Source organism: Coregonus clupeaformis, chromosome 21, assembly GCF_020615455.1.
Source record: "Coregonus clupeaformis isolate EN_2021a chromosome 21, ASM2061545v1, whole genome shotgun sequence".
NCBI classification, from domain to species: Eukaryota; Metazoa; Chordata; class Actinopteri; order Salmoniformes; family Salmonidae; genus Coregonus; species Coregonus clupeaformis.
The window spans coordinates 37,572,411-37,597,410 of NC_059212.1; the positions used below are offsets into that span (position 1 = coordinate 37,572,411).

At 42.9% G+C, this 25,000-nt stretch overlaps 1 protein-coding gene across 4 annotated transcripts in view; it reads right to left on the reverse strand.

Annotated features, from left to right (window-relative positions):
• LOC121535530 (CUGBP Elav-like family member 5) overlaps positions 1–25,000 on the reverse strand; it is a 60,268-nt gene that overhangs the window by 9,158 nt on the left and 26,110 nt on the right. For all 4 annotated transcript variants that reach the window (XM_041842694.2, XM_041842693.2, XM_041842691.2 and 1 more), the window contains exon 4: positions 874–1,002. In XM_041842694.2, coding sequence (XP_041698628.1) covers positions 874–1,002 — 129 coding nt within the window. The remainder of the gene's footprint in view (positions 1–873; positions 1,003–25,000) is intronic.

Sequence of the window (25,000 nt, forward strand, 5' to 3'; positions counted from 1 at the left end):
GGAGAAAGAGAGAGAGGGAGAGAGAGAGAGAGAGAGAGAGAGAGAGAGAGAGAGAGAGAGCGAGAGGAGAGAGAGAGAGAGGGTAAGTGGGCGGTAGAGAGATGGGGTGGAGAAATTGCATGTAGAGAGAGAGGGTAAGGTAAAGAGAGTATATCTGTCTCGCTTTCCTCTCAAAACTCTAATGTAGTATTCACACACTTTACCTTTTGACTTTCAGTTGACCACATTTTCTGCTTCTTTGAGCGAGAGTGTCTACACACAGACTTAGAAGATTACTGTGGTTTGTGACCAATGTGTGTGTGTTTATGGATGTGTGTGTGTGTGTGTGTGCTCTCCTGCGATGCCTGTCAGGTATTATCTTCCCTCCCTGCGTGAAATGAGTTATGTCACTGCAGTGTCAAGCCGCTGTGTCAGCTATCACACAGGCGGAACATTGCTCTGACATGGGAGACGCAAGTTTGAGACACTGGGAAAATGTGTGTGAGTGTGTGTGTGTGTGTGTGTGTGTGTGTGTGTACAGGCAGAATAACATCATTGTGACATGAGAGAGACAGATATGAGTCAGCCAGAAAATGGAATATGTCAAACTTACCTGTCCTGGAACACAACAGAAGATGATTCTAGTGATTTTAGTCTACCAATAAGATTGGGTCAGTAGTGTTAGACTGACTACAAAATGTTATTAGAACGATACCAGTTGGATGAAGAGAAAGTATTAAGTCCTTTTTTGCAATCCAATTGCTTTGTGGTCCGAGAAAAACAATATTTTTTAATTCAACCCAACAACCCTAGCGAATGCCATGGAATCTACTAGAGTATCCCCTACAAGTGATAAAGTAATAGAAAGAGTATAAGAAAGAAGGGTTCCTATACCTTTGCTGTTTCCGTCAGGACCTCTTAGCACGGTGCACTCCTCGATGGCACCGTAGGGCTCAAAGAGGCGATACACGTCCTCCTCAGTCTGCTGCTTGTTCAGCATCCCCACAAACAGCTTCCTGTCCTCTGGAGGGACAACAGGTAGGACAGTATGGTCACAGCCATACATATTGTAGTCTGTACTGTATGTTATAACAAGCAGAGGACAGGAAACAAGGAGAGAATGAAAGGAGACAAGGAGAATAAAAGGAGAGGGGAGAAACTAGATGAGCGGAGGGAAGGAAAGGAGACGTGCAGAGGGAAAGAAGAGAAGGGGTGAGGGAAGGAAGGAAGGGAGAGTGGGATACTGAAGGGTACTGGGACCCAGTGTGTTTGTTTGCTCTATCCCAGCAGCAGCCAGAGTTGTCTTACTGCCAAGACTGCTCTCTGTAAAGCTTTATACTGTAACTGGGTTATAGGCTAGAGAACTGTACCACAACCTGCCTGCCTTGCTACACACACACACACACATACATACATAGACTATACACACACACACACACACACACACACACACACACACACACACACACACACACACACACACACACACACACACACACACACACACACAGACTATTCACACACACATATACACAGACTATACACACACACACATACACATACACACATACACACACACATACATAGACAACACACACACATATACATAGACTATACACACACACACACACACACACACACACACACACACACACACACACACACAGACTATACACCCACACACACATATACACAGACTATACACACACACATACATAGACTACACACACACATATACATAGACTATACACACACACACACACACACACACACACACACACACACACACTCACACATAGACGATACACATATACATAAGACTATACACACAATGCAGAGGACTTGGCACACATACATTCATTTACTTTCATATTTAATCAGCGGATACACCCAACATTTCGGCTTATAGCATTTGTCATGTGCGGGGGTGGCAGACACGTGTGCGTATATGTGTGTTGGGGTCGAGGGGTATTTGTCTCTGGTGAAGAGGGGCGGTGGGAGTTGGTGCGTGCATGCGTGCGTGTGTGTGTGTGTGTGATAGGGGATGGGGGTTGGAATAAGGGGACATGAAAGCAGAGGCATGCTGCGACGCTGTGCTTTGTGTTTTTCTGATGACTTCAGGGATCCGTGTTATCAGACCCACAGAAAGTGATGGGCTGGCACATTAACGTTTGAAGTGCGAACAAGCTCTCTCACACACACACACACACACACACACACACTAGTGTGACATCCTACGCCCCCTCACTCCGCTGCTGCTATCAGCACACATGCTGATTTCACTGAATTCATAAATCAGACTCTTTAGAGAGAAGCATTGACACACACACATACTGGTTGTGGCAGATTGTTGCATCAGGAGTGTGAACTGTGAAACTGACACATGCACACCCAGTGCAGTGTGTTGCATCAGTAATGTACATCACACTGAGGGTCTATGTGATCAGACCAGAGTAGAGAGCTACTGGAGGCTAGTCTCTTCTACAAAGATGTCAACTCTATTACAGATAGGAGGATCAGTCTCTCTCTCTCCTTCCCCTTTCCTCCTCCCTCTCTCTCCCTCTCCCTCTCTTTCTCTCTCTCTCTCTCTCTCTCTCTCTCTCTCTCACTGTCTCTCTCTCGCTGTCTCTCTCCATCTCTCTGTCTCTCTCTGTCTCTCTCTCTCTCTCTCTCACCCTCTCACTCTCTCACTGTCTCTCTCTCCCTCTCTCTCGCTGTCTCTCTGTCTGTCTGTCTGTCTGTCTGTCTGTCTGTCTGTCTGTCTGTCTGTCTGTCTGTCTGTCTGTCTCTCTCTCTCTCTCTCTCTCACTGTCTGTCTCTCTCACTGTCTGTCTGTCTCCCTCTCTCTCGTCTCTCTCTCTCTCTCTCTCTCTCTCTCTCTCTCTCTCTCTCTCTCTCTCTCTCTCTCTCTCTCTCTCTCTCTCTCTCTCTATTGCTATGTGTAGTAATATTGTTCTGAAAAGCATTAGCAGTAAACAGGATAATACGCCACTCTTCACTCCAGTGCAATCATTAGCTGCTTCTCATCAATTCATTTATTAAACGCTTTACTGGTAAATCCAGGCCCATGGGGGTCCGGGCAGTGTGTGTGTGTATGTATGTGTGTGTACCCAAGTGTGTCTGTGTGTATCTTTTTGTGTGTTTGTGTGTGTGTGTGTTCTCTCCCGCTCTGTCCTAGAAACTAAAAACAGACTGTGAGATGCTCCTCTCCCCCACCAGAGCTCAGAGAGCATCAGATGAGTGTAGAGAACAGGATGAAAGATTCATACGTACAATTCAAGTCAGATCATCCATTCACCCCTCCCCCTATCACCACATTGACACACACACACGCACACACATTTACACACACACTCTCACATGTTTTACCCTCCCCCTCTCCTGCTGCCTCCCCCCAAAACCACAATTCAAGTAAGATCTTCCACTTTCTAGCTCTCCCTTCCTCATATTCACCCCCCCCTCCCTTCCATTGCCCTACAAAGCCTCCCCCTTCACACACACACACACAAACACTGACACAAACACATTGTCGACTCCCACTCTCTCCCCCAACTTCCTTTTATCCCCCACTTGGTCTCAGTGTGTGACTGTGTGTATGCGTGTGTGGGTGGGTGTGTGTTCAAGTGTGCGTTCGTGTGTGTTTTCATCTCCACACCAGGCTTAGGGCCATCTGGCTGAGGCCAGGGAGAGGAGTCCCTGTTCCAGAGGCCTGGTAGAAACAGATTACCCTGGAGGAGAGAGGGAACCAAATAGGAACAGAACAAAGAAGCTTCAAAAGACCTTACCTCCATGAATCTCTCCTGTCTCATGTCTCCTACAGTATCTGGGTGAAACTACTGGGAAAAACTACTGGAAAACTACTGGAAAAACTACTGGAAAAACTAGTGTGACGAGTAACCTTAGGAGAACCTTAATTGCATTTCCTTGATTCCTTGCTTCCTCTCTCCTCACCTCATTCTCAAAATCAATTGAATGAGGTCAGAGGTCCCTCCCCTCTGACCTTATCCAATGAGAATCAAAAGAGGAATCAAGGAAATGCAGTTGAGATTCTCCCCTGAGATCCATCTGTGTTAGCTCCCAGAGAAAATTCCTAGGCTTCAGCTCAGTGGGCTAATGCAGGCGTTCAGTAAAGGCAGGTAAGGCAGTTAGGCACTGTCATGTATGACATGAATACTCAGGTACTGATTCATTAAGGAATAGTTGGTGTTAATTCAGAACTAGTGTGCCAATTTCTCTGCCAAAGAAGATCAAGCACAACATCTTAAAATCATTATGAAAAGTAGCAGAAAACATCTGAAGTTTGAGTTGCTTGCTGTTGTCAAGGGGTGCTGAAGGTGGGTGTGGTGCATGAATCAAGCGCAGGACGCAGAAGCTCAGTCCAAAAGACTTTAGTGCAATAATCACGTAGAAAATAAGCACAATAAGCCCGAAGGCGAAATCACGGCGCACACAGGCGTCAAACAAACGGCGCACTAACATGTGCGAAAACCCTCTCCAAAACACTGGAGGGAAGTACGTAGTTCCAACACGAAAACAGATGAGCAATCACACACAAAGACAAACACAACCAACGAGAACTAAATAGGACACTAACGAGGACTAACAAGACACAGGTGTACAACATAAAGACAAAACCAAACGAACATGAAACATCGATCGGTGGCAGCTAGTACTCCGGGGACGACGACCGCCGAAGCCTGCCCGAACCAGGAGGAGGAGCAGCCTCGGCCGAAACCGTGACAGCTGTGCTTGCTTAGATGTGTTAAAAGCAACAAACTTCACTCCCACTGCAAATACCATAACTGATCATTCCCATAAATGTCTCCTGGGTTCAAAGGTGTTTGGGTGTTTGGAGTGTGGGGGACACATCAAAGAGAGAAGGTGATGCTGTGTGTGTACGTATGTGTGCGTGCGTGTGCATTAGTGTGCGTGTGTATGTGTATGTGCGCGCTTCCATGCGTGCGTACGTGCGTTGTGTATGTGTGTGTGTGTCTGTGCACGTACGTGCATGCGTGTGTGTATGTGTGTTTGTGTTGTGGCCTGAGGCTGGTTGGTATCTAAGGGCTGTGATGTAGCAGTAAACACCTTGCCCTCCATCTCTGGTGGTGTGGAACCACAGCAGTCTGTCTGCTGCTGCCTGGTATTATCATAACAGTTGAACTTCTGGGGTAAAATAAGTTAGAAAGTTAAGAAACACTTTGCGTTGGTGGAGGACAAGTTGTACATGCAAAACTGGTGCATTGGTTGTGATAATGGTCGTTGCACTTTTGTAAGTAGTTCTCTGGATGAGATGAAAATATATGCCCACAACCATCTAAGGCCATGGAAAACAACCATCTAAGACCATGGAAAACAACCATCTAAGGCCATAGAAAACAACCATCTAAGGCCATGGAAAACAACCATCTAAGGCCATGGAAAACAACCATCTAAGGCCATGGAAAACAACCATCTAATATCATGGAAAACAACCATCTAAGACCATGGAAAACAACCATCTAAGGCCATAGAAAACAACCATCTAAGGCCATGGAAAACAACCATCTAAGGCCATGGAAAACAACCATCTAAGGCCATGGAAAACAACCATCTAAGACCATGGAAAACAACCATCTAAGACCATGGAAAACAACCATCTAATATCATGGAAAACAACCATCTAATATCATGGAAAACAACCATCTAAGGCCATGGAAAACAACCATCTAAGGCCATGGAAAACAACCATCTAATATCATGGAAAACAACCATCTAATATCATGGAAAACAACCATCTAAGGCCATGGAAAACAACCATCTAAGACCATGAAAAACAACCATCTAAGACCATGGAAAACAACCATCTAAGGCCATGGAAAACAACCATCTAAGATCATGGAAAACAACCATCTAAGGCCATGGAAAACAACCATCTAAGACCATGGAAAACAACCATCTAAGATCATGGAAAACAACGATCTAAGGCCATGGAAAACAACCATCTAAGACCATGGAAAACAACCATCTAAGACCATGAAAGCAACCATCTAAGTCCATGGAAAACAACCATCTAAGGCCATGAAAGCAACCATCTAAGACCATGGAAAACAACCATCTAAGGCCATGGAAAACAACGATCTAAGGCCATGGAAAACAACCATCTAAGATCATGGAAAACAACGATCTAAGACCATGGAAAACAACCATCTAAGACCATGAAAGCAACCATCTAAGACCATGGAAAACAACCATCTAAGATCATGGAAAACAACCATCTAAGGCCATGAAAGCAACCATCTAAGACCATGGAAAACAACCATCTAAGATCATGGAAAACAACCATCTAAGACCATGGAAAACAACCATCTAAGGCCATGGAAAACAACGATCTAAGGCCATGGAAAACAACCATCTAAGACCATGGAAAACAACCATCTAAGGCCATAGAAAACAACCATCTAAGACCATGAAAGCAACCATCTAAGTCCATGGAAAACAACCATCTAAGACCATGGAAAACAACCGTCTAAGACCATGAAAGCAACCATCTAAGTCCATGAAAAACAACCATCTAAGACCATGGAAAACAACCATCTAAGGCCATGGAAAACAACCATCTAAGATCATGGAAAGCAACCATCTAAGGCCATGGAAAACAACCATCTAAGACCATGGAAAACAACCATCTAAGATCATGGAAAACAACGATCTAAGGCCATGGAAAACAACCATCTAAGACCATGGAAAACAACCATCTAAGACCATGAAAGCAACCATCTAAGTCCATGGAAAACAACCATCTAAGGCCATGAAAGCAACCATCTAAGACCATGGAAAACAACCATCTAAGATCATGGAAAACAACGATCTAAGGCCATGGAAAACAACCATCTAAGATCATGGAAAACAACGATCTAAGACCATGGAAAACAACCATCTAAGACCATGAAAGCAACCATCTAAGACCATGGAAAACAACCATCTAAGACCATGAAAGCAACCATCTAAGGCCATGAAAGCAACCATCTAAGATCATGGAAAACAACCATCTAAGACCATGGAAAACAACCATCTAAGGCCATGGAAAACAACCATCTAAGGCCATGGAAAACAACCATCTAAGGCCATGGAAAACAACCATCTAAGACCATGGAAAACAACGATCTAAGGCCATGGAAAACAACCATCTAAGGCCATGGAAAACAACCATCTAAGACCATGGAAAACAACAATCTAAGATCATGGAAAACAACCATCTAAGACCATGGAAAACAACCATCTAAGGCCATAGAAAACAACCATCTAAGACCATGGAAAACAACCATCTAAGGCCATAGAAAACAACCATCTAAGACCATGAAAGCAACCATCTAAGTCCATGGAAAACAACCATCTAAGACCATGGAAAACAACCGTCTAAGACCATGAAAGCAACCATCTAAGTCCATGGAAAACAACCATCTAAGACCATGGAAAACAACCATCTAAGGCCATAGAAAACAACCATCTAAGACCATGAAAGCAACCATCTAAGACCATGGAAAACAACCATCTAAAACCTGTGTGGTACTGATATAAATCCTGTGGAATTTCCTCTTCCCCTTCCACCTGGTGTATCTCATCATCTCATATTTTAATGCATTGTAGCACTTTGCATATCTCTAATGTTTCTTAACCTCCCCCAGCGAATGAATCAAGTACAACTATACCAAATGCAGATACACATTTAATCTCACCATATTTCATATGGATGGTGGATGGATGGAGGAGATTTACCTCCCAACAACATCTCAAAATTACGCCCCCCTAACAACGCGGGGAGGGGGGTACCCCTGCCTTAGATCAAAGACTACACACGGGTGTACACACTTCCTTTAAACGAGATTAGAACGGTTCAGGGTTAGGAATATATCTGTTCATTCTGTTCATAGGAATATGAATATCCAGTCTGAGGGGAGAGATAGAGGATAAGAAAGTACATGGTGAGGCTTCAATGTGTGGCTTTGTGCTTTCTCATACACACACACACACACTCACCCACATTCAAACACTCACGTGCCCAGACACTCAGTAAAAGGGCAGGCTATAGAACACAGAACAATGTGAACGTGTAACACAATAAACCAACACATCACAAGAGGCTGCTGATGGGAGGACGGCTTATATAATGTCTGGAATGGAGTAAATGGAACGGTATCAAACACATGGAAACCAAGTGTGTGATGTGTTTGATACCATTGCATTTATTCCGTTCCAGCCATTACTATAAGCCGTCCTCCACACATTGATATCAATGAGTATATGGGCAACTTTGCCTTCAGAAAGTATTCACACCCCTTGACTTGTTCCACATTTTGTTGTGTTACAGCCTGAATAAAAAATTTATCAAATTGAGATTTTGTGTCACTGGCCTACAGACAATACCCCATAATGTCAAAGTGGAATTATGTTTGTTTTTATACTACCTCATCTCTGTACCCCACACTTTCAATTATCTGTAAGGTCCCTCAGTCGAGCAGTGAATTTCAAACACAGATTCAACCACAAAGACCAGAGAGGTTTTCCAATGCCTCGCAAAATAGGGCACCTATTGGTAGATGGGTGAAAATAAAAAAGCAGACATTGAATGCCCCTTTGAGCATGGTGAAGTTATTAATTACACTTTGGATGGTGTATCAATACACTCAGTCACTACAAAGATACAGGCGTCCTTCCTAACTCAGTTACCAGAGAGGAAGGACACTACTCAGGGATTTCACCATGAGGCCAATGGTGACTTTAAAACAGTTATAGAGTTTAATGGCTGTGATAGGAGAAAACTGAGGATGGATCAACAACATTGTAGTTACTCCACAATACTAACCTAAATGACATCGTGAAAAGAAGGAAGCCTGTACAGAATAACAATATTTCAAAACATGCATGTTTGCAATAAGGCACTAAAGTAAAACTGCAAAACATGTGGCAAAGACATAAACGTTATGTGCTGAATAAAAAGTGTTATGTTTGGGGCAAATCCAACACATCACTACCACTCTTCATATTTTCAATCATGGTGGTGTCTGCATCATGTTACGGGTATGCTTGTAATCGTTAAGGACTGGGGAGTTTTTCAGGATAAAAAAGAAGTGGAATGGAGCTAAGCACAGGCAAAATCCTAGAAGAAGACCTGGTTCAGTCTGCTTTACACCAGACACTGGGAAATGAATGCACCTTTCAGCAAGAATAACCTAAAACACAAGGCCAAATATACATTGGAGTTGCTTACCAAGATGACATTGAATGTTCCTGAGTGGCCTAGTTTCAATTCTGACTTAAATCGGCTTGAAAATCTATGGCAAGACTGGAAAATTGATGTCTAGCCATGATCAACAATCAACTTGACAGAACTTGGATAATTAAAAATAAAAAAAGTGCAAATATTGTACAATCCAGGTGTGCTAAGCTCTTAGAGACTTACCCAGAAAGACTCACAGCTGTAATCGCTGCCAAAGGTGATTCTAACATGAATTGACTCAGAGGTGTGAATAGTTATGTAAATGAGATATTTTGGTATTTCATAAACAAAATAATTTAAAAATAAATAATAAAAAATAAATGTTTTCACTTTGTCATTATGGGGTATTGTGTGTAGATGGGTGAGCTTTTTATTTAATCCAATTTGAATTCAGGCTGTAACACAACAATATGTGGAATAAGTCAAGGGGTATGAATACTTTCTGAAGGCACTGTATGCATTGGCCAGTGAGAGGCTTTGGAGTCACCGGTCGGCCAAATTGGCACTCCCCAGTAGGAGCAGTTCTCCAAAGGAATGAATGGAATTCTACAGTATTTCAATCAAATGTTTCAAGGACAAAATTACATTCATTTGAGTATTTTTGTTGTTGTATTGGGAACAGTAACATTAGCACTTTCTAAATAATTATACTTTAAGGAAAATATTTGTGTATATTTTTTCATATTTTGAAATGTTTAGTTCACATAATATAATTTAAATTATTATATATATATATATATATATATATATATACAGTGGGGAAAAAAAGTATTTAGTCAGCCACCAATTGTGCAAGTTCTCCCACTTAAAAAGATGAGAGAGGCCTGTAATTTTCATCATACGTACATGTCAACTATGACAGACAAAATGAGATTTTTTTTCTCCAGAAAATCACATTGTAGGATTTTTTATGAATTTATTTGCAAATTATGGTGGAAAATAAGTATTTGGTCAATAACAAAAGTTTCTCAATACTTTGTTATATACCCTTTGTTGGCAATGACACAGGTCAAACGTTTTCTGTAAGTCTTAACAAGGTTTTCACACACTGTTGCTGGTATTTTGGCCCATTCCTCCATGCAGATCTACTCTAGAGCAGTGAGGTTTTGGGGCTGTCGCTGGGCAACACAGACTTTCAACTCCCTCCAAAGATGTTCTATGGGGTTGAGATCTGGAGACTGGCTAGGCCAATCCAGGACCTTGAAATGCTTCATACGAAGCCACTCCTTCGTTGCCCGGGCGGTGTGTTTGGGATCATTGTCATGCTGAAAGACCCAGCCACGTTTCATCTTCAATGCCCTTGCTGATGGAAGGAGGTTTTCACTCAAAATCTCACGATACATGGCCCCATTCATTATTTCCTTTACACGGATCAGTCGTCCTGGTCCCTTTGCAGAAAAACAGCCCCAAAGCATGATGTTTCCACCCCCATGCTTCACAGTAGGTATGGTGTTCTTTGGATGCAACTCAGCATTCTTTGTCCTCCAAACACGACGAGTTGAGTTTTTACCAAAAAGTTCTATTTTGGTTTCATCTGACCGTATGACATTCTCCCAATCCTCTTCTGGATCATCCAAATGCACTCTAGCAAACTTCAGACAGGCCTGGACATGTACTGGCTTAAGCAGGGGGACACGTCTGGCACTGCAGGATTTTAGTCCCTGGCGGCGTAGTGTGTTACTGATGGTAGGCGTTGTTACTTTGGTCCCAGCTCTCTGCAGGTCATTCACTAGGTCCCCCCGTGTGGTTCTGGGATTTTTGCTCACCGTTCTTGTGATCATTTTGACCCCACGGGGTGAGATCTTGCGTGGAGCCCCAGATCGAGGGAGATTATCAGTGGTCTTGTATGTCTTCCATTTCCTAATAATTGCTCCCACAGTTGATTTCTTCAAACCAAGCTGCTTACCTATTGCAGATTCAGTCTTCCCAGCCTGGTGCAGGTCTACAATTTTGTTTCTGGTGTCCTTTGACAGCTCTTTGGTCTTGGCCATAGTGGAGTTTGGAGTGTGACTGTTTGAGGCTGTGGACAGGTGTCTTTTATACTGATAACAAGTTCAAACAGGTGCCATTAATACAGGTAACGAGTGGAGGACAGAGGAGCCTCTTAAAGAAGAAGTTACAGGTCTGTGAGAGCCAGAAATCTTGCTTGTTTGTAGGTGACCAAATACTTATTTTCCACCATAATTTGCAAATAAATTCATAAAAAATCCTACAATGTTATTTTCTGGATTTATTAAATTACAGGCCTCTCTCATCTTTTTAAGTGGGAGAACTTGCACAATTGGTGGCTGACTAAATACTTTTTTCCCCCACTGTATATATATATATATATATATATATATATATATATAATTTGTTGGAAACATGCCATGGGGTTAAGATCCCGAATGTGCCTACCTTTAGCCTGTTGTTTATATGTGTATTTCACACTATGTTGAGGAGTATAATGCTTGTATGGACGTCAACCCCAATACATGTTCATGTTATCATCACCAAACAACTGCATTACAGTTAAAAACGACTTTGACTACCACCACCTATTTCTGTATGCTAGATATGCTACCAGTTTATACGAACAGGAGTTAGCATTTAGCGGTCACTTCTTCTAAACCTGAAAAGGGACAACTTCTAAATGTTATGCAGAGAAACAGCCAAATGTATACAAAGCAGACTTTAGCAAGCACATTGTGGGCCTGTTACATCAACAATACATCAATCAGACGAATATCCACTTTGTTAGATCGCATTTGTTGAATATGCGCCAATCCAGCGTCCTTCTTCTATCCACCTGCGTTCCATTGACCTCTTTAAAGCATCTATTGTGGTTCATAGATAAAGAGCCAAGATGGCTGAATGGTTGCTGCACTACAGTTGAAGCGCCTGGACCAGGGATCTCCAACCTTTTCTAGAATGAGAGCTACTTTTAAAATATTTAACATGTCGCAAGCTACAAAAAATGTTCTAGCTTTAAAATAGGCACATTCTTCTCTTCTCCTCTCCCATGCAACTCTTCCCCGGGTCCTTAGTGTACAAGAGAAAGTAGTGCACTATGTTTTCTATCAATATACAGTGCATTCGGAAAGTATTCAGACCCCTTGACTTTTTCCACATTTTGTTACGTTACAGCCTTATTCTAAAATTGATTATATAATTGTTTTCCCCCCTCATCAATCTATACTCAATACCCCATAATGACAAAGAAAAAACAGGTTTTTAGAAATGTAAAAAACTGAAATATCACATTTACATAAGTATTAAGACCTCAGTACTTTGTTCAAGTACCTTTGGCAGCGATTACAGCCCGATTCTTCTTGGGTATGACGCTACAAGCTTGGCACACCTGTATTTGGGGAGTATCTCCCATTCTTCTCTGCAGATCCTCTCAAGCTCTGTCAGGTTGGATGGGGAGCATTGCTGCCCAGCTATTTTCAGGTCTCTCCAGAGATGTTCGATTGGGTTCAAATCCGGGCTCTGGCTGGGCCACTTAAGGACATTCAGAGACTTGTCCCGAAGCCACTCCTGCTTTGTCTTGGCTGTGTGCTTAAGGTCGTTGTCCTGTTGGAAGGTGAACCTTTACCCCAGTCTGAGGTCCTGAGCACTCTGGAGCAGGTTTTCATCAAGGATCTCTCTGTACTTTGCTCCATTCATCTTTCCCTCGATCTTTACTAATCTCCCAGTCTCTGCCGCTGAAAAACATCCCCACAGCATGATGCTGCCACAACCATGCTTCACCATAGGGATGGTGCCAGGTTTCCTCCAGACGTGACGCTTGGCATTCAGGCCAAATAATCTTGTTTCTCATGGTCAGAGAGTCCTTTAGGTGCCTTTTGGCAAACTCCAAGCGGGCTGTCATGTGCCTTTTACTGAGGAGTGGATTCCATGTGGCCACTCTACCATAAAGGCCTGATTGGTGGAGTACTGCTGAGATGGTTGTCCTTCTGGAAGGTTCTCCCATCTCCACAGAGGAACTCTGGAGCTCTGTCAGAGTGACCATCAGGTTCTTGGTCACGTCCCTGACCAAGGCCCTTCTCCCCCGATTGATCAGTATGGCCGGGCGGCCAGCTGTAGGAAGAGTCTTGGTGGTACCAAACTTCTTCCATTTAAGATTGATGGAGGCCACTGTGTTCTTGGGGACCTTCAGTGCCTCAGACATTTTTTGGCACCCTTCCCCAGATCTGTGCCTCGACACAATCCTGTCTCGGAGCTCTACGGACAATTCCTTCGACCTCATGGCTTGGTTTTTGCTCTGACATGCACTGTCAACTGTGGGACCTTATATAGACAGGTGTGTGCCTTTCCTAAACATGTCCAATCAATTGAATTTACCACAGCTGGACTCCAATCTCAAGGAAGATTAATGGAAACAGGATGCACCTGAGCTCAATGTCGAGTCTGAATAATTATGCAAATAAGGTATTTCATTTATTTTTTTGGGGGTGCAAAAATTATGGGGTATTGTGTGTAGATTGATGAGAATTTGTATTATATTTAATACATTTTAGAATAAGGCTGTAACGTAACAAAATGTGGAAAAAGTCAAGGTGTCTGAATACTTTCCGAATGCACTGTACCTACTAAATAATGGTTGTCACGATCGTCAAAAGGATTGGACCAATGCGCAGCGTGGAATGCGAACATACTTTATTATATATTCACCACACGAACAAAAACAACAAAACGATACGTGAAGTCCTTGGTAACAAACACCAACCATACACGGAACAAGATCCCACAATACACTGTGCCAAACAGGCTGCCTAAGTATGGTTCCCAATCAGAGACAACAAGCAACAGCTGATTCTCGTTGCCTCTGATTGAGAACCACCCCGGCCAACATAGATACACATGAACTAGATCCTAACATAGAAACACAAACACATAGAATCTACACACCCTGGCTCAACATATAAGAGTCCCAGAGCCAGGGCGTGACAATGGTTAATAAACAACTCTAAGGGGGGCCCTATAAAATCTGTGATTTTTTCCTAAATTCTGTTATATAATTTCCCAAATTATGTTTTCTCATTTTTATTTTTCCTGGTTTTCGATGTTTTATGTTTTTCACTCTCAAAATTACAATTGTTCATAGAGAAAAAACACAATTAGATGTTCTGAGTTTATGTCAATGTTTAAATCACATCAGAATAAAAAATTTTTTAGGTCTGGAAGAAAACGAACAAATAGATTTTTGAGGGTAATTCCCTTTAGTTGTGTAATCTGGCCCTTCAATGTGCCATCTAGTGATGGCTCTGTACTGCTGCTGCACATAACAAATAATAGATACAAATGATATACTTACTCATGATATACTTCTGCCAGGTAAGCCTACTTTGCAGTTCACATTTAATTGAGAAGATGTTGGGGAAAGTATTTCTGTCAACCCACAAGACGGTTGTCACATCAACTGGCTCCACACGGAGTGATGGACAAATGTGCGCACCACACAGTGGCAATATTGCTGGAAATTAATTGGCAGATATTGTGTTAGGCTTGGCTTTTTAAGCGAATAGTGGCTAACCAGGGGTGGGATAATGTCAATGTTGCATTGATTAGATAGTAGCTGGGAGCTTGTGATGTCGGTTACTTGTGAGATTTGTTTATGACAGTTTGCGATGGAACCCATGAAAAAATTGCATATAGGTCTACTTCGGAATTGTTTGGCGAGCTCATAGGTGGGCTGCGAGCTACTGGTAGCTGGGGATCAACCTGTTGGAGACCCCTGATCTAGACAGTGTATGTATCCTACTGCCTCCCCAGTGTCTCTTCAGTGTTCAGGTATAGATAATCACAGTCTCAGAGCTCAGAGGAGAGCAGCTCAGTGCATTGACCTATATTCAACTGCTCTGCTCTGCTCCTCTCTCCCCCTAAGCCCTGCTACTGTGGACTCAATGTAAAGAGAGAAGAGACCGACCACACACACACACACACACACACACACACACACACACACACACAGACACAGACACAGACAGGCAGACAAATACAGGCACATACAGACACACATGCATGAATACACACACGCACACACACCCACATTCCTAGAGCTACAAGGTTTGTGCCACACACCATGTGTGTGTATGTCCATGTGTGCACATACATGCTGAAGTTCAGGCTACAATTATGTCATCCACTCGATTTGGCTCAGTACAGAGTGTGTATGTGTGTTTGTGTGTGTATGTGTGTTTGTGTGTGCGCTTGCGAATGAGAGTACGAGAGCAGGAGGGAGATAGAGAGACAGGGAGGGAGAGAGAGAGAGAGAGAGAGAGAGAGAGAGAGAGAGAGAGAGAGAGAGAGAGAGAGAGAGAGAGAGAGAGAGAGAGAGAGAGAGAGAGAGAGAGAGAGAGAGAGAGAGAGAACAGCAACACAATTATACCCAACCAGATCATGAGAAAACAAAAAGAGAATTACTTGACACATTGGAAAGAATAAAAAAATATAAAAAACAGAGCAAACTAGAATGCTATTTGGCTCTAAACAGAGAGTACACAGTGGCAGAATACGTGATCACTGTGACTGCCCCAAACTTAAGGAAAGCTTTGACTATGTACAGGCTCAGTGAGCATAGCCTTGCTATTGAGAAAGGCCGCCGTAGGCAGACCTGGCTCTCAAGAGAAGACAGGCTATGTGCACACTGCCCACAAAATGAGGTGGAAACTGAGCTGCACTTCCTAACCTCCTGCCAAATGTATGACCATAATAGATACACATATTTCCCTCAGATTACAGAGATCCACAAAGAATTTGAAAACAAACCCAATTTTGATAAACTCTCTTATCTACTGGGTGAAAAACCACAGTGTGCCATCACAGCAGCAAGATTTGTGACCTGTTGCCACAAGAAAAGGGCAACCAGTGAAGAACAAACACCATTGTAAATACAACCCATATTTATGTTTATTTATTTTCCCATTTGTACTTTAACTATTTACACATTGTTACAACACTGTATATAGACATAATATGACACTTGAAATGTCTTTATTCTTTTGGAACTTCTGAGTGTAATGTTTACTATTAATATTTATTGTTTATTTCACTTTGTTTACTATCTACTTCACTTGCTTTGGCGATGTTAACATAAGTTTCCCATGCCAATAAAGCCCTTAAATTGAATTGAAATTGAATTGAATTGAGAGAGAGAGAGAGGGAGGGAGAGAAATAGAGAGCGAGAGAAAGAGAAAGAGAGAGAGAGAGAGAGAGAGAGAGAGAGAGAGAGAGAGAGAGAGATGGAGGGAAGGAAGGAAGGAGGGAGATAGAGAGAGAGAGAGAGAGAGGGAGAGATAGAGAGGGAGAGAGAGAGAGATAAAGAGAGAGGGAGCGAGAGAGAGAGAGAGAGAGAGAGAGAGAGAGAGAGAGAGAGAGAGAGAGAGAGAGAGAGAGAGAGATGGAGGGAAGGAAGGAAGGAGGGAGATGAGAGGGGGGAGAGAGAGAGAGAGAGAGAGAGAGAGAGAGAGAGAGAGAGAGAGAGAGAGAGATGGAGGGAAGGGAAGGAAGGAGAGAGAGAGAGAGAGAGACAGACAGAGAGAGAGAGAGAGAGATGGAGGGAAGGAAGGAAGGAGGAGAGAGAGAGAGAGAGAGACAGAGAGAGAGAGAGAGAGCGAGAGAGAGAGAGAGATGGAGGGAAGGAAGGAAGGAGAGAGAGAGAGAGAGAGATGGAGGGAGGGAAGGAAGGAGAGAGAGAGAGAGAGAGAGAGAGAGAGAGAGAGAGAGAGAGAGAGAGAGAGTTTGAGTTTTTATAAAACTTTATTTTATAGTCAAGTGTTAACATAAATAATGGCACACTGCCTTTTCAGAAATGAAAAAAAAAAAAATGTAATTCCTAAATAAAATAAAATAAAAATACAAAAGAACATATACATTCAACTCATTTCATCAACAAAAAATAGTTTCCCCTCCTCCACAAAACAAACCGCTCTTTCGTAAGCCCACTTCTCCTCAAACAATGGGAGATCTTTTACAGCTGAGAAGAACTCAAAATCCACTTTTATTCTTGCTTTCACTAATCCTTTAAAAACACATCTTACATCCTGCCCATATCCCGTTTCTATCTTATGTTTCCTACTCAGAAAAATGGACATCTTAGCTTGTCCCAAAATAAAATTTAACAGTTGACATTTTCTTTTCTGATGCTTACTATATTGAAACCCCAAAATAAAAACAATGTTATTGAAAATCTCCCCTACAGCTTTAAACAAAGACTCCAGCATTTCAAATAGAGGTTTTATCCTCTCACACTCCATAAAACAATGAATAATTGTTTATCTTATATTACAAAAAGGGCATCCATCTCCAACATCTGAGTTAATAACAGATACAAAAGCATTAACTGCAATGATGCCATGCAAAACCCTCCATTGCATATCCCCAGTACCCTTTTGTAACGGTGGCTTGTACAGTGCTCTCCATGCTGGCTTTACCTTGTCATCAATGCCCAATTTTACCCTCCATGGAGTGTCTTTTCTATTTTTCAATGTATCTTTATTCAAAACCTTGACACACCCCCTGTATAAGTCTTTCCCATTCACCTCATCCAAACCCACCTCTTCCAACCCTCTCAAATCCAGTAATAACGCCTTTCTTTCTGACTCTGGGATATTGGGTGTAATCCCTAGTCTTGGAAATGAGACGTTTTCATCTTGTACATTCTTCTTGTGACTATTAAGCATACCCCACTCTTCTGCTGACAGAGCCTTCCTGCAGCTTCCCAGCAGTTGTCCGACCATCCTTTCCGACCTCACCCCCAAATGTTCAGCCACCCTTCTTCCATCCATTAAGGCGGTCCCAGCCATGGCCATTAACTGTTTTAAGGTGATGATTTTGCCCTTCACCAGAATCTTGGAGAAATATGGAACAGCTGCAGTTGTACAATCCAGTCTTGCCCCATACACCAGAGGTTCCTCCAACAGCCAATGCGCTGACTCCGCTGACGTTCGTCTGGACACCTTCATAATGCTCCACACCCTAAGAAGGCCTCTGTAAAACGGAGGTACTCCCTCCCTAGAAATCTGGCTACTATCAACCAAAAATAAAGCTTTCTTTAAACCTAATCCCCCAACCTGCTGTAATACAAGACCTGCCACCCCTCTCCAAACCACATTTTCCGGTCCATAAAGCAACCTTTGAATGAACTGAAACCGGAAAGCAGCAGCCCTACTAGCAAGATGTACAAGACCTTGTCCCCCCTCCTCTTTTGACAAATACAAAACACTTTGTGGAACCCAGTGATATTTATCCCAAAAAAAATCCACAATAATTGCCTGTATCTTAGCCAGAAGGCCAGATGGTGGCTCTAAAACTGACAACCGATGCCACAGTGCAGAGGCAATCACATTGTTAACTATAATAGTGCGCCCCCTATATGACATACGCGATAACAACCAACGCCATCTCCTCATCCTCCCTTCCACCATTTCAACCACCCCAATCCAATTTTTTTTCCATTGTCCCCTCATCTCCCTAGGTACACTCCAAGATACTTAAAACCTCCCTTACACCATTCCAGCCCCCTGGCAAAGCCATGATCCCTCCATACCATTCTCCAATCTGTAAAGCACAACTTTTTTCCCAATTTACCTTTGCAGAGGATATTCCCCTAAAACGGTCAACCATTAGACTCAAACTATCCACCTCCGCTTGATTTTTCACTAAAACAACTACATCATCAGCATAGGCTGAGAGACGAATAGGAGGAATATCCTCTGAAAGGTACACCCCTTCAATGCGACTTCTAATGCTATTTAGTAGTGGCTCTATAGCAATGGCATATAACATTCCCGACAAAGAACATCCCTGCCTAATACCTCTACACACTTTAAAAGGAGCACTCAAACCACCGTTAACTTTCAATACACTTTCAATGTCACCATATATCACCTTTATCATGGCAATAAAACCAGAGCTGAACCCAAACGCCTCAAAAGTGTGCCATAAGTATTGATGTTCAACTCGGTCAAATGCCTTTTCCTGATCAATTGAAATTAGACCAGCATCCAACCCAATAGCCCTAGAGACGTCCAAAAAATCAAGAATCAGAGAAATGTTATCCCATATCTGCCTGCCAGGAACACAGTAGGACTGGTCCGTATGTATGATTTGCCCCATCACCTCCCTCAGCCTGTTGGACAAAGCCTTGGACAGGATCTTATAATCAGTGCACAATAGAGCCACCGGCCTCCAGTTCTTCACCTCCCTAGGGTCACCCTTTTTGGGCAGTAGGGTGAGGACAGCCCTTCTGCAGCTTATTGGTAGTAACCCTCCGGTTAAACTATCATTAACTACTGCTAGCCAATCCTCTCCCAACATAGCCCAAAAAGACTTTAAAAAGTCAACGGGGAAGACCATCAATGCCTGGTGCCCTTCCATTTTCCATGCCTTTTAATGCAGTGTATAACTCCTGTAAAGACAATGGTTGCTCTAGCTCAACCTGAGCTTCTGCAGCCACCTGTGGGAGCCCATCAAGGAACTGCTGTGTCACTGTTTTATCCTCTTTGTACTCACACTTGTAGAGCTCAGCATAGAACTCTACTGCCCTCTTTCTAATTTCACTAGGGCTAGTGAGCTCCTGTCCAACAGCTGATTTGAGACAATGAATAATTTTTCTTTGTCCATTATTTTTCTCTAAACCAAATTTTTTTTTGGATGAGGCATCCATTTCAGAGATTCCCTGAAACTTACTTCTCACCAATGCCCCCTGTGCTCTGATACCCAGTCTGCCAATGTAGCTTTTTTCCTCTTGAGGGCCTGAGTATGGCCTCGATCTCCTGTGGTCTCAACCAACGTCGAGTTCCACTATTTCAGTCTCTAGGGCTTTCATTGATTTGGTGATATCCCTGGTGACATTCCTCGTGTATTGATTACATAATTGTTGAATCTGGATTTTCCCTATATCCCACCACTGTTGAAGGGATACAAAACTGGCCTTGAGAGACCTCCACCTCTCCCAGAAAAAACTAAAACATTTCCTGAAGTGAGCATCACTCAATAAAGTTATATTAAAATGCCAATATGCGCTTTTGGGTTTTACATCGTTAATGAACACCACCTCTGTTATTAAACAATGATCAGAAAATCCCACTGGGGTTATCACACTTGATTTACAGACCTGAGATTGATGCTCAAAACAATAAAACCTATCTAACCTGGCCATAGAGATGGTGTTCTCTCTCACATGCGCCCAGGTGTACTGTCTCGTGCCTCCATGTTGACTCCGCCAAATATCACACAGTTCATGTGTTACAATGAGGCGTTTTTAAAAAGTCCTTGAGGCTATATGAGGTTCTTTGTGATTTCTATCTAAATCACTGACTGTGCAGTTAAAATCCCCAGCAATAAATAAATAATCTTCATTATTACATTTCTCAATGGTATTTGATAATGTCTCTAAAAAAACATACCCTCTCAACTGCCACCACTGGGGCATATACATTTATCAGACACATAGTGATGTTTTCATACCTTGCTCTAACTTTTAATAACCTCCCCTCAACTACCTCTTCAACCTCATATGACAAAGGCAAAAACCCTTTTGAGAACAAGATGGCCACACCCCCACTTTTTGAGTTTTTATGACTACACACCACTGTCCCCCCCCACTCCTGTTGCCACATAACTTAATTTTCCAAATTACTATGCGTTTCTTGTAGAAAATTTATGTCACTTCCCTTTCCCCTAATTAACTCATACACTATGGCTCTTTTTTTAACATATCTTGCCCCATTTACGTTTAAAGAAGAAATCTTAAAACTGCTCATGGATGAAAAAAAAATACAGAGGAAGACACAGAAACCACATCTCTTTACAGAGTTAAGGCTGCGACTGAACTCTTTCATTTTCTTTAGAATTTACATCACTTATCACTCTCGTGACCACTTTCTTGAGTCTAGCAATTTCAGGGCTTGTCAAACCTCCCCCTGTTATTTTTGACATCAGAAACTTTGCTGATTCAATAAACAATTCACTTTCAGGGAAAAAATCTGTTACATTATAATCCTGCATATATTTCTTCCCTTTTGTCAACTTCAGAAATTGACGTACTTTCTCAATCCCATACATCCCTTCCACCCCATTTATCTCACTATTTTGTTGTGACGCATCAGATGACTCACTCTCGCTATCCTCCCCAGAAGAAAACTCCACCATCTCTACAACCTGTTTATCTTCAACTGATTTATCAATCTCTACCTTTCTCTTGGAATTAGACCCTTCACCACCCCTTACATTCTTCCTCTTACTCCTCGGTACTTTGAAAACAGCTGCTTCCTTTTCCATTATTTCAATCTCCTCCTGACCTCCACTTTAATTTTCCAGCACCACCTCAGCAACGGCAGTCGCAATCTCACCGACTTTTTCCCCTCCTTCTTTGTTCTGATCTACCACCATTGTCCCCGTATCCACACTGCCTTCCTCTCCTACATTTCCTACCACATCTGCCCACCTCCTCCCTTCCCCAGCACCCGCACCCTTAGCATGTTGATCCCTTCGCGGTGGTGCATTACCTGCACCAGCACTAGAGCTGCTACCAGAATCTGCGCGCTCATTCTCGGGACAATTACGCACCAAATGCCCCTCTCTTCCACAGCCAAAGCATTTCATTGATTCAGTAGAAGCGTAGAAGACATAATCAAATCCATCAATCTTAAAACTGAATGCCAAATTCAGTTCATCAATGTCCTTTTTTATAATCATATGCACTTGTCTCCTATGAGACACGACATGTTTCAGCAACGGAGATTTGCATCCAAAAAGAACCTTCTTTATTGTTGATACAATTTGACCATGACGAGATAACTCTCGCTCCAACACTTCATCTCTAACAAATGGTGGCACGTTAGAAAGTATAACTTTCTTCGCCGGATTCATAAGCGGAAATACCGGCGTCTGCGTCTCCCGCAACACAACACCACTCTCAACTATCTTATTCACCTTTTCAATGGAATCTAAAAATATCACTACAGCGCTATTCATCCTTGAGGCTGATTTGATGCTATCATACCCAATAATAGCACCCACTGCCAAGCTACATTCTTCCACTGAACACCCGGCCGCAGCAGGAATCTTAACTCCATGTCGCCGACTAAGTTTTTCAAACTCCAAACTTCGCGAGTGGCCATTGCAACCAGCCTCACTCGCTGGTTGTGCCCTCGCGAAAAACAACCTCACCAATCCCACCACCCCTATACGTGCTTAGTGATAGTTAGACAAGATAACCTTAAAACAACTAAACTAATCAATATAAATATATACACACCAAAACCCAATAGAGTGAAAAAAATTCCAGTCGCTCTCACACTCACTCCTGCTTCACGACTCACTCCCAGCATGCACTCCGACGAGAGAGAGAGAGAGAGAGAGAGAGAGAGAGAGAGAGAGAGAGAGAGATGGAGGGGAGGAAGGAGGGAGATAGAGAGGGAGAGAGGGAGAGAGAGAGAGAGAGAGAGAGAGAGAGAGAGAGAGAGAGAGAGAGAGAGAGAGAGAGAGAGAGATGGAGGGAAGGAAGGAAGGAAGGAGAGAGAGAGAGAGAGAGAGAGAGAGAGAGAGAGAGAGAGAGAGAGAGAGAGAGAGAGAGAGAGAGAGAGAGAGAGAGATATGGAGGGAAGGAAGGAAGAGGGAGGGAGGGAGGGAGAGAGAGAGAGAGAGAGAGAGAGAGAGAGAGAGAGAGAGAGAGAGAGAGAGAGAGAGAGAGAGAGAGAGAGAGAGAGAGAGAGAGAGAGAGAGAGAGAGAGAGAGAGAGAGAGAGAGAGAGAGAGAGAGAGAGGAGAGAGAGAGAGAGAGAGAGAGAGAGAGAGAGAGAGAGAGAGAGAGAGAGAGAGAGAGAGAGAGAGAGAGAGAGAGAGAGGGTATAGGTATAACAGTGTCTAGACCAGTGCCCTATACTACATACATTGCCTTCAGAAAGTATTCAGACCCCTTGACCTTTTCCACATTTTGTTACATTACAGCCTCATTCTAAAATTGATTAAATAAATAAAAATCCTCAGCAATCTACACACAATACCCCATAATGACAAAGTGAAAACAGGTTTTTAGAATTTTTTTCACATTAAAAAAATATAAACCCCAGAAATACCTTATTCACATAAGTATTCAGACCCTTTGCTATGAAACTCGAAATTGAGCTCAGGTGCATCCTGTTTCCATTGATCATCCTTGAGATGTTTCTACAAATTGATGGAGTCCACCTGTGGTAAATTCAATTGATTGGACATGATTTGGAAAGGCACACACCTGTCTATACAAGGTCCCACAGTTGACAGTGCATGTCAGAGCAAAAACCAAGCCATGAGGTTGAAGGAATTGTCCGTAGAGCTCAGAGACAGGATTATGTCCAGGCATAGATCTGCGGAAGGGTACCAAAACATGTCTGCAGCATTTAAATGGAAGAAGTTTGAAACGAGGGAAAGGGGCCTTGGTCAGGGAGGTGACCAAGAACCCGATGGTCACTCTGACAGAGCTCTAGAGTTCCTCTGTGGAGATGGGAGAATCTTCCAGAAGGACAACCATCTCTGCAGCACTCCACCAATCAGGTCTTTATGGTAGAGTGGCCAGACGGAATCCCCTCCTCAGTAAAAGGCACATGACAGCCCGCTTGGAGTTTGCCAAAAGGCACCTAAAGACTCTCAGACCATGAGAAACAAGATTCTCTGGTCTGATGAAACCAAGATTGAACTCTTTGGCCTGAATGTCAAGCGTCACGTCTGGAGGAAACCTGGCACCATCCCTATGGTGAAGCATGGTGGTGGCAGCATCATGCTGTGGGGATGTTTTTCAGCAGCAGGGACTGGGAGACTAGTCAGGATCGAGGCAAAGATGAACGAAGCAAAGTACAGAGAGATCCTCCATGAAAACCTGCTTCAGAGCGCTCAGGACCTCAGACTGGGGTGAAGGCTCGCCTTCCAACAGGACAACGACCTTAAGCACACAGCCAAGACAACGCAGAAGTGGCTTCGGGACAAGTCTCTAAATGTCCTTGAGTGGCCCAGCCAGAGCCCGGACTTGAACCTGATCTAACATCTCTGGAGACCAGAAAATAGCTGTGCAGCAACGCTCCCCATCCATCCAGACAGAGCTTGAGAGGATCTGCGGAGAAGAATGGGAGAAACTCCCCAAATACAGGTGTGCCAAGCTTGACGCTTCATACCCAAGAAGACTTGAGGCTGTAATCGCTGTCAAAGGTGCTTCAACAAAGTACTAAGTAAAGGGTCTGAATACTTATGTAAATGTGATATTTCAGTTTATTTTTTATTATTATAAATTAGCAAAAATTTATAAAAACCTATTTTTGCTTCATCATTATGGGCTATGGTGTGAAGATTGATGAGGGGGAAAAAACAATTTAATCAATTTTAGAATAAGGCTGTAACGTAACAAAATGTGGAAAAATTCAAGGGGTCTGAATCCTTTCAGAAGGCACTGTATGTGGTTTGAGGAGTTAGCGAGTTAACTTTGGTCAACTCCCTCCCAGATTCCCTCTCGCAAAGATTGCATCATCATACACTTCATTTGAGGAAGACGACTGATTTTTTTGTGTGTAAAAAAATAGTATGTTAAAATACTGTCATAGTACGGATGAAGCCTGAGCTGGAATGTGAAACTAACTGAAGCCGGTTTGCTTTAGAAAATCCTGAGTAGATCTAGCTCAATCTTGGGATACCCCTCTGCGCTCTCCAACCCTGTTCCTGGAGAGCTACCATCTTGTAGGTTTTCACTCCAACCATAATCTAGTATACCTGATTCTAATAATTAGCCGGTTGATAAGATGAACCAGGT